Source organism: Podarcis vaucheri (assembly GCF_965113315.1).
Source record: "Podarcis vaucheri genome assembly, chromosome: 8".
NCBI lineage: Eukaryota > Metazoa > Chordata > Lepidosauria > Squamata > Lacertidae > Podarcis > Podarcis vaucheri.
The window spans coordinates 25150347-25161836 of record NC_138766.1 but is presented as its reverse complement, the minus strand read 5'-3'; the positions used below and the strand labels follow the sequence as shown (position 1 = coordinate 25161836).

Genomic DNA, 11490 nt, shown 5'->3' with positions numbered 1-11490 from the left:
TTGCCAGTATGCGGTAACGGCTGCTAGAATTGTGTTAGCTCAGAGATGGAAGCAGGAGGAAATCCCAACTGTGGAAGAGTGGAGAGAAAAATTGACAGAATATGTAGAACTTGACAGGTTAACAGGGAAAATTAGATATACTAAAGACCAAAAGTTTATTCAAGACTGGGGGAAATTTGTGGGTTATCTGGAAAATAACTGTGATGTAAATACAACGCTAGTGGGTTTTAAAGAGGCACTGTAAAGACTTAATAAGTATTGTCTATTAGAAATAATGAATGAAGGGAGGAAAAATGGCAATATGTAAGAATGGAATGTGTAAGAAAGGACTACTACGAATGATTGTCAGTAACGTTGAAGGAAGTCAAAAATGGATAAGAATGTTGTAACATGGATAAAATGTATAATTGGTTGGAAACCAATAAAATTTTAAAATGCAAAAAAAAATATGTGAAGAATCACATAATCTAGTAGGGACGCGGGTGGCGCTATGGGTTAAACCACAGAGCCTAGGGCTTGCCGATCAGAAGGTCAGTGATTTGAATCCCCGTGACGGGGTGAGCTCCCGTTGCTCGGTCCCTGCTCCTGCCAACCTAGCAGTTCGAAAACAGGTCAAAGTGCAAGTAGATAAATAGGTACTGCTCCAGCGGGAAGGTAAATGGCGTTTTCATGCGCTGCTCTGGTTCGCCAGAAGCGGCTTAGTCATGCTGGCCACATGACCCAGAAGCTGTACGCCGGCTCCCTCGGCCAATAAAGCGAGATGAGAGCCGCAACCCCAGTTTCACAGACCTTAAAGGTAAAGGTAAAGGGACCCCTGACCTTCAGGTCCAGTCGTGGCCGACTATGGGGTTGCGGCGCTCATCTCGCTTTACTGGCCAAGGGAGCTGGCGTATAGCTAATGGGTCATGTGGCCAACATGACTAAGCTGCTTCTGGTGAACCAGAGCAGTGCACGGAAACGCCGTTTACCTTCCTGCCAGAGCAGTACCTATTTATCTACATGCACTTTGATGTGCTTTCAAACTGCTAGGTTGGCAGGAGCAGGGACCGAGCAACGGGAGCTCACCCTGTTGCGGGAATTCGAACTGCCAACCTTCTGATCAGCAAATCCTAGGCTCTGTGGTTTAACCCACAGGGCCACCCGCGTCCCTTCACAGACCTTATGCAAGCTTAAAATCCACCACCTAAAAAGTGCTGACATTGTTAGACACATGGAAGTCAGAGATATGGGATATCTACTAGTCTATCATCTACCCACCTTAAATGCTACATTAATAGCTCTTGTATTTAAAGATAGTTTTAAAGAGGAGCAGCTTCTAACCATGGTTTGTTCCTATTTTGAAGAGCCTCAATAACGCACGCAAGGTCATCAGAACAACAGTGACAAAACTTTAAACAGGATTCACTACACCAATGAAATGTTGGTCCCCACTTTTTGAGATTTATGGCCAGCTGTCACAAATCCTTCCCAAGCCTTTCAATTTCTTCCAAGAGAAAATCAACATCTGATTTCTTGGTTGCTGGGTTAGAGAAGACCATTCTGAAAAAATTCACATGGTTCCCGTGAGGCTGATAGCTAACCATTGTAGTACCTTCTTCTATCATCCTCGCTTTTATCTTTGGAGCAACCTAGACATGGATACATATAAAAAAGTTGCAATTATGTTCTGGAATAATTTAGGAACTAGTTCCATGAATAGGCAGTAGCAATGGTCTGGATGTGTAGCAGAGTAGATACGGTACTGTAATGTTTGGTTGTAAAGAAAGGATGGAACTCATTGGACATGTGAAACAAGAAAAAGAGTTTGGATTTGATATCCCGCTTTATCACTACCCAAAGGAGTCTCAAAGCGGCTAACAATCTCCTTTCCCTTCCTCCCCCACAACAAATACTTTGTGAGGTGAGTGGGGCTGAGAGACTTCAAAGAAGTGTGCCTAGCCCAAGGGTACCCAGCAGCTGCATGTGGAGGAGTGGAGACGCAAACCTGGTTCACCAGATTACGAGTCTACCACTCTTAACCATTACACCACACTGGCTCATCCAGAAGAAGAGATTTATCAGGCGCTTTTAATATTTGGCAGGCATCCTCTCTAAATTTAGTATACCTGAAGGAGCGTCTGCACCACTACCCTTCAGCCTGGACACTGAGATCCAGCACCAAGGGCCTTCTGGCGGTTCCCTCACTGCAAGAAGTGAGGTTACAGGGAACCAGGCAGAGGGCCTTCTCAGTAGTGGCGCCTGCCCTGTGGAACACCCTCCCATCAGATGTCAAGGAAATAAACAACTATCCTACTTTTAAAAGACATCTGAAGGCAGCCCTGTTCAGAGAAGTTTTTAATGTTTAATACTGTATTGTGTTTTTAATATTCGATTAGGAGCTGCCCAGAGTGGCTGGGGGAACCCAGCCAGATGGGTGGGTTATAAACTTCTTCTTCTTCTTCTTCTTCTTCTTCTTCTTCTTCTTCTTCTTCTTATTATTATTATTATTATTATTATTATTATTTTGTTTTAGATGACAGCTGAACAGTTTTTTCAGCAAACTTACACCACGTGTAATCTATTGAACTATTTTTGTTTCCAAAGTTTTACTGGTTTCTCAATGCTTTGAACAATAGCTATTTTTATTTATATGTGGGTTTTTGCTGTGTTTTAGGTACAATTTTACTACGTATGCCTCTTAAGAGAGCGCTTTGATTCAGCAGTTTATAAATTTCTCTAAATAAAATAAATACAAGTATTGGAAACAAATGCAAAGAAAGGACTTACATTATGAGACAATTATGAACAGCCCTTTTAAAAGGGTGTCTAGTCACTGGTGCTGTAGTATGATTGGCTAAAACTTCCAAAGATGTAATAAGCACAACAGCTAGGACACTCTCAGGACTATGACATGGGCAGCAGCAGGAGGGAACCAGTCTCTAGGAATCAGCATCCAAGAGTTTCAGGGTTGAAGAATGCACCAAAACACATTTAAATATGTGTTTTAAGAGAACTGTGCCTTAATATTCCTGAGAGGCTTTCCCCCTAAAATTGCAGATTGACATGGAAATGCAACAGAATGGAATTATATATTTTAAAAATATGCAAAACTGCCACAGACCATCCCTAGTTCTGGTGTGTAGATGAAAGAAATTGGGGTCTGCAACAGATCTTCACAACAACAGCATTGGTGTTCCTATTTCTGTACACACTTTCCGTGACTGACAAAAAGGTTTGCATGAGAAATTCTACCTGATGTAGTCTTTTTTCTCTCTCTGGTCCCTTTGGGATCTTTCGAAGGCTGGGTGGGATGTACCAGAAACACACATTGGTGAGTTCAGGCTTAGACAAACAAAATAAAATACAAATTACAGAATGCCAATGTCTATCTTCAACAAATGTTTCCATTTATTAAACCCACCTGGGCAGATTCTAAACTTCACAATTCTTTTTCAGCAATTTCTCTAGTGCAATTCACTCACAAATGCTTACTGTGTGTGAATGTGAAGCAAACCTAAGCCCAGTGATTCTCCCTAAGCTTTTAATATATAAAATATTTCAAAAAGATTCCAGAATCTGAAGGAGAGAATCTTGGTTTTCACAATTTCCTTGCACAAAATTAACATGGAAGCCAATGTTTAGTAAGACTCCAAATATATAAAAAGTCCCGGAGATGCTTCATAATCTAGCTGGCAGCTGCAAAACGATCATTACTCAAAAAAAGTCCTACAAGAGTCAGTTGTATGTTACTGTGAAATCTAAATTCATCCCAGTATGATATAAGCCTGGTCTCTGGGAAAGAGCTGGCTTTAAAAAGTGAAAATAAATCATTTAAATGTACCAAAATCCCGGGTGGGATGACTATTGGGAATCCAGATTTATTAGCAAATATGTCACACAAATGGTTCGATAAAATCAGTTTGTCAAATGACAACTGTCAGCACTCTCAGTACAATGTCTGAAAAGTCCGAATTCTAATTTATACAAAAGTATTCATTTATTTGTTGCAAATATAGTCCACCTTTCCTTCAAGGAGCTCAGTGTGGAGTGTGTAGATCTCTGTTTTATCCTCACCACAACCTTGTGAGGCAGCTTAGGCTGAGAGTGAGTGACTGGCCCAAGATCGCCCAAATTCAGTCATGAATAAGGTCTCAGCCAAGAATAAACTCAACCAAGACATGTATTCCAAATGAATTTGTGGATCCGAAAATGAAATGCGTTGACATTCAAAGCTCACGGGGGAAGCTCACAGTAGTTTCTATTGACAAAGAAAGCAGGTGGTACCTTGGACAGCTCCCAGAGGCCCTGCTAAGGCTGCTACAATAGATGCCACCTCTGCAAGGAGCTAGAACCCAATGAAGCTCAATGAAGCTTTATGTACAGGCTAACCAGTGATAAAGCTCTGCCTCCCTGGAGGAGCTGGCTGGCTGGATAAAAAGGCCCTCAACTTATCATCTTCTAGTCCTTGACTTCTGCAAAGCTAGAGAGGCAGAGATAACATAGGAGATTCATCCTTTGAATAAGTTTCTCCCATCAAGGAAGTGGCTTGAACCTCATCCACATCAGAGTCTTCATCTACGAACTGCAAGGGTTGTGGGTTACGACAGGCTGAATTCACTGCAGCCCTAATTCAGCGTTGAATTTGTCATGCTTGAAGTCTAACTTTCAGACACTGGGTTGCAAACAGGTGGCTTTGTGCCGCTGGAAGTGTTTCCACTTGCCTCAAAGCAAGAGACCATATTTTCACCACTGCCCTGTTCCAATTGCAGCCCTGGATGCTCTGTTTTACACTGTCCCCCCAGACCTCAGGAGAAGCTTTTGAGGGTTGGCGACGTGCATTGGGCTGAAGGGATTGGCAACCATCAGGCCAATGTGAAAGCACTTGCAGAAGCTAGTGCAAAATCTCCATTGGACACAATCCAATATACTGAAAGGACAGACAGTTTTCATTCGACAGACGGATTTCAGTGAACTGCTTCTGTGATATATTGATTAATAAATGATTCCTGGTATCCAATCATGGCCAGTTACAGTCATCACACTTAGGACACTGGTGAATCTAAGTGAATTTATTTTTACCTTTAAAGGTGCCTCTTTTCCCCAGACTAGGCTTACATCAAATTGGAAGGAAACAGGGTTTCAGCATAGCACGTCTGGGCACAAATGAAACTCAGGCAGCAACATCCCATAAGAACCACACATATTTGGTGGCAGAGCGCGTCTGCATCTCACAGTATATTTACATTATATATTTTACACCGGCCAGCTAGAATCAGAAAGCCTCTCGGTTACTTTTAATATATCTTTGGTTCTTATTGAGCATCATTTCCTAGCCTGGTTTTTTTCCCCTCTGGGATATTGTGTAAAACTGATGATCGCTCCTTCAGATACTCACATCTTTACTAAGCATTTTATGCATTACTAGCTCAGGGAAATCAGTGAGGTTACCTGTGGTTCATTACTATACACAGTACAAGTATCTGCATACATTGCAGAAGAAAACTTGCTGGAAGTATTTTATTGATCATCACAATCCTACACCAGCTGAAGCAACAATTTGTGGCTCGTAGACCTTAAAAAAAAACTGAGAAAAATAATTTATTTATTTTGCCTAATTTATTTGGCTTCTACTTATCATAGGTGTGCCATGTGAGGCATTCCAACTTCAAAGATCACTGGAAATTCTATTGAGTTCCACATAGCCTGGAAATATCCATTTTTTCCTTTTCTTTTCAAAAATGAAAACAGCTCAACATTTGATTACATTGACTCAGACTAATTTTTGTCATTTTTTTAAAAAACCCTATGTTTTTTGTAGATCAGGAGTGGGGAATCTGTGGCCCTCTGGATATTGTTAGACTGCTAGGGTTGCCATATTTTGAAAAGCAAAAAAGAGGACACATTTGCCGACTTCTGCTTTTAACTATGGATCTCTATGATGACTCTCATCATGGAAAAGAGGATGTGTACTGGAAAAAGAGGACATATGGCAACCCTATTAGACTCCAACACCCACCAGCCTCATCCAGCATGATCAATGGTCAGGGAAAGTGGCAGTTGTAGCCCAACACCTGGAGGATCACAGGTTTCCAATCCATTGATTGACTGATTGATTGAGATTGATTGACAGATAGCACAGAGACATTGATCATCACTTCTCCACTTTGCCAAAAACCCAACATGATGAACAAAGTTTAAATATACTTTTTGAAACAATCACTTGAATGGAATTGCCTCGTACCCAGAGTCACATACATGGCCAGATGAGTGGAACTTAGTAAACAAAATGTCTCTGGAAAACAGGAAACAGAAGTAGCTCAAAGAGCCTATACCAAAAGCTAGAGGCAGTCACTCCTATTGGGTTGTGTGTTAGTCTGTTTGTTTATTAGTAATAATTAAATTTGTATACCACTCTTCATCCATAGATCTCTGTGCGGTTCACAACATAAAATTACAACTATATATATATATAGCCAATAATCCCCCCCAACACATTTAAAAGGGCATCAGAAGTTAATCAGCCAAAGGCCTGGTTGAAAAGGAACATTTTTGCATGACACCAAAAGTGTGTAAGGAAGGTGCCAGGTGAGCCTCCCTAGGGAGAGTATTCCACAAATGGGGAACCACTGCAGAAAAGGCCCGTTCTCGTGTTGACACCCTCCTGACCTCTCATGGAGGAGGCACACCAAGAAGGGCATCAAAAGATGATCTCAGGGTCTGGGTAGATTCAGAGAGAGAGAGAGAGAGAGAGAGAGAGAGAGAGAGAGAGAGAGGATCCATGAAGTATTGCAGTCCTGAGCCTAACCGAACCAATCCATACACAAAAGCTGAGCTTCTGTGGCAATTTATACCCTGGGATTTCAAAGGGATCTCTCATTTTGAAAACAGGACTTCTGTAGTATCTGGGACCTGTTGTTTTTAGAGGCAGGATGCCAGGATCAATGTGTAACCCAGTACTACTCTCCTTGTTCAATACTTACCTCAGCACCATACACAAGCTCATAGTTCTTTCTTGTCTTCAGTTCCTTGTAAAGGTAATCTGCAAGTTCCAGAAATCTGTTGATAAGCGTTTCAAATCCTCGTGTGCCCTGTAAGATATCAGTGGAGGGAAAGAGAGTTCACTTTGCATCTAGACTGTGTCATACTATTTAAAGGAAGGAAGGGCAGTAAATCTAGCCTCCTGGGCACTCACAGGTCAGCCTACAAAAACCAGGTGTCCGTAGGCTACAAGTATAGCAGAAATCCAGAACAAACCTGCAGCCCTTCAGATGTTGCTGGACTCCAGCTCCCATTGGCCCAAGCCAGCATGCCAAATGGTCAAGAATTGTAGAAATTGTAGTCCAGGTACATTTGGAGGGCTACAGGTTCCCCATCTCTGAATTAGACAACATGTGCACTGCCTACAGGGAAGAGCTGAAACTCAAAGGTAATGCAACTGCTTTGCATGCGGAAGGTCCCAGGTTCATCTCTGGCATCTCCAGGTGGCGCTGTCTTTAAACCCTGGAGAGACACCTCCAGCCAAGTGTAGACATTCGTGAGCTTGATGGACCAAGCCTCTGCATGAGGTCACAGAATCATAGAATTGTAGACTTGGAAAGGGTCCCAAGGGTGATCTAGTGCAATCCCATGTGGAGCAGGAATCACAACTAAAGAATCCCTGGCAGATGGCTACCCAACCTCTGTTTAAAAACTTGCAATGAATGAGTTTGCCACCTTCCAAGGTAGTCAATTCAACTGTTGGAAGTCCTTCCTGATGTTTAGTAATATCCAAATGCAACACCAATGCAATGACCAAGTACAACAATGCGATGTCAATATAAACTCTTTATATAATCTATACAGAACATTGAACAATATGAAATACATGAAATATGCACTCTCTGCAAAACCAAATAAACAGAAATCTTCTAAATCTCTGAAAGTCACAAAATATGCACTCTTGATGGATTCTCTTGAAAACATAGAGAGAGAAGCAATGGGTCAGATTATTATCTGCTGAAAACAAGCCGTAAAGCTTTGTTGTATGACAGCCAAAGTGGTCCGCAAACAGACGTAGTGAACAGTGATTCCGGATATACCCACTGTTTCGTGGAATTCTTCTTCATCACAGCAGAAGGCTACAGAAATGCTTCATAATCCCATCCATATGGTGAATGGAGTTGTATAACAACGATTGCTATGGAGCAGTGGTCATAAAGTTATGTAACCACTCTATATGGTTGCTTCTCTCAGAGACTTGATAAGCCCACAGAGACTTTCAGAGACCCATAAGACTTGTGTTTATTTGGTTCTATGTTTTCAAGAGAATCCATCAAGAGTGCATATTTTGTGACTTTCAGAGATTTAGAAGATTTCTGTTTATTTCGTTTTGCAGAGAGTGCATATTTCATATATTCATATTGTTCAATGTTCTGTATAGATTATATAAAGAATTTATATTGACATCACATTGTTGTACTTGGTCATCATGTTGCCTTTGGATATTACTGGTATTTGTTTGCAACACAGGGGTTTAATTGTTTGGTTACTTCCTAAGGTTTAGCCAGGTTCTCCTTTCTTGTAATTTGAATCCACTGCTTCAGTTTCTACCCTCTGGAGCAGAATAAAACATGTCCTTTGGAATAACCCTCAGAAACTAACGCATCACTCTGCGGCAGATGTTCCTCAGCAGGTGCATCCAGTGTTATTTTTCTACAAAAAGAGATGCCAAAACTCACCATGAACACCTTCCTTGTTCTCTTAGAAATGGCAATGGTGCCCACCTAAGAGGTGCCAGAACTGAGTTCAAGTGAGTTCCAGCTGAAAAAAAGCCCTGGGTTCATCAATATAGAAGAGTTTTGTGGGTTTGGCAACCTCACTTTAGCTGCAGTTCCCCTTCTCTCCCATCCTCTCCCTCCCTTCCATGGCTTCAGATTCATCTTTTCATGATGGACGTCATTGTTATGCAATATATCTCAGCGACTTCCTCCCACGTGGGATTCTGATCCCTGCAAGATGTTTCCTACCTTAGCTCTCCACATTAGCCACAGCTTGAATACGTCAACATGCCGGCCACACTGGATTGCCTTGTCCCCAGTATCGTAAGCTGTGTCATACTGTTTGTCTGGTTGGAAGAGATATCCGGCACAGAGCTGATTACAGGCTTGGAGAAGACCCTAGCGGAGGGATAGAACTGTTAAGATAATGCTGCATTTGAAATCACGTTTGAAACTATTCAGTGACAGGAAGTAAACATAATTTATTGACATTTTAATGATTTTGTAGAACCTGCTCTGAGAGATTTGCCTGAACATGATATGCATGTGTACAGGGAACATAAAAAAGAACTCTGCTGGAACAGATCTCTCGAATCACATCTGGCCTGGCATCCTGATCTCCACAATTGTCAGCCAGATGGCTAAGGGAAGTCCACAAGCTGGGCATGATGACAATGGTCATGTTTTAGCCCCATTGAAATAAATGGCATAACTTAGTCACAATTACCTTAGATACAACTGATTTCAGTGGGGCTACAGCATGAGATTCTACCAGTGAGATCACCTTTCCCCATATATGCCCACTCAGTCTGTGGATCTGGCACTGTTGCAGATGTAGATAATACTCTCTATGGATTTGTAAGAAATTGATCTTTAAGTGTGGCCACACTCACAATCTGGAACTCCCTGCCTATTGACATCAAGTAGGTGCCTTCACTGCACTCCTTTCCGTAACTGCTTCAGACATGCACCCCCCAGATGTGCAGAATGTTTACATGTGTTTTAATATCTATATTTAGCTTATCACTGATTTCAGTGATGATTTCAGCGCTTTAAATAGCTGTTTTAACTATAGTCGAATGAAATCGCAGGCAGGATTCGAGACAAAAGCAGTGGAAGAAAAATGATAAGGTCACGGTACGTAGAGAAACTTTTTGTAATCGATCAAGATATAATGCAGCAGAAAAGGCTTGAGTAAAAACATGGTAGAGAGGGGGTGCGAAGTCAATTTATGAAACAATGTAATTACTTGATATGAAGATTATTGTGAAAATGTTGCAAAAATTTGATAAAAAATTGTATTGCAAAAAAATCAGCTGCTTCCAATGAGCAGCGTTTGCGGCCTGATGTGCCGCCTCCTCTTCCCCCAGACGCGACACGGCATCTTAGCTGTTTTCCCCCGTCCCCCTCGGCCTTTGTGGAGGCTCACAGGTTCCTGTCAAACCTGCCCATTCACAGTGGCCTCGGGGGCGGGGCATGGGAAGCGGACCTGTGGGAGGCAGGCTTCCGCTGAATCTATCCCCCCCCCATCTATTTGCTCGGCCGATCCGTCAGCACAGCATCCAGTTGGCCAAGGCCATCAGGACCACCACAATCTGTTTTTTTATAAATACTTTTATTGTCTTATCCCTTTTGTAGACCACTTTGAGCAGGCATCCCCAACCTGCGGCCCTCCAGATATTTTGGCCTACAACTCCCATGATCCCTAGCTAACAGGACCAGTGGTCAGGGATGATGGGAATTGTAGTCCAAAACATCTGGAGGGCCGAAGGTTGGGGATGCCTTACTTTGAGGTTTATGGTTTTTTAACAATCAAGTAGTATATAAATATTATTAAATAAGAATGACTGAGTTAGTCTGGATACAACCCAAGTATTCATCATCATCATCATCATATTTATACCCCGCCCATCTGGCTGGGTCGCCCCAGCCAGTGTGTTCGTGTCAAAGAGATCAACTCAAACAGTCTCGGTACAACTTGTGACCCACCAAGCTGAATGCAGTCCACTCCCATATTATGGCCTGCTGGATACTTCAAAATCCTTGACTCTGCACACAGCCAGCATCTAGCAGGCTACACTACATAGCTGATGGACTGCATTCAGCTTGGCATGTCACATATTGTTATGTTTACATCGCCTCCAGATATATAGCCTAGCACAGATGCAGACAACTAAATGCACTTTACAACCCAGTCATACGCATGTTTTCTCTAAAGCAAGTCCCACCAGGTGCAATAGGAGCCACATCCCAGCATCAGACAGCAAATCTAGTCATGCTTGTGTGGAACTTTGAAAACTGGTCTGGGATCCTGTGTCTGCCCTGAGATATTGAGCTCTGTCCATGGTAGGAAAGGGGTGTGTGTTACCTTCTCACGGACTAAGAAAGCAGAGCACTGCAGCGGAACTCCCATCAGCTTGTGAGGATTCCACGTGACAGAATTAGCCCTAGGTAAAGAAGAAAATTAAAAGATAATGAATGTGCCAGGTTTGAAATGGGTCGTATAACTCTGAAGCATATAAACGCACACATAAATATTAGTTGGAAGCATTAGTGATGAAGTCACCGACCTAATAATACTTTATAGAGATGTTCATATCAGCAACTTTGATCCACAAGGTTTATCATCAAAGCAACTTGACAGGAAAATGGGGAGCGGGGGGCGGGGGAAGCAAAATGAAAAGTCAGCAGGACTTTCAAGGGAATGGGGACGCAGCATTTGATGTTCCAAAATAAAAATTGTATGAAATTATGC

At 42.2% G+C, this 11490-nt stretch overlaps 1 protein-coding gene across 2 annotated transcripts in view; it reads right to left on the bottom strand.

Moving 5' to 3' along the window:
- Positions 1-1365: 1365 nt before the first annotated feature.
- LOC309538663 (glutamate decarboxylase 1-like) overlaps positions 1366-11490 on the bottom strand; it is a 31462-nt gene continuing 21337 nt past the window's right edge. The window contains exons 12-16 of one of the 2 annotated variants that reach the window (XM_082234453.1): positions 11104-11182; positions 8985-9134; positions 6960-7067; positions 3232-3280; positions 1366-1628 (exon numbers count right to left, since the gene is read on the bottom strand). In XM_082234453.1, coding sequence (XP_082090579.1) covers positions 1576-1628; positions 3232-3280; positions 6960-7067; positions 8985-9134; positions 11104-11182 — 439 coding nt within the window. In that variant the 3' untranslated portion in view covers positions 1366-1575. Of the gene's footprint in view, positions 1629-3231; positions 3322-6959; positions 7068-8984; positions 9135-11103; positions 11183-11490 lie in introns of both variants that reach the window. The other variant, XM_082234452.1, reaches the window with a different exon arrangement.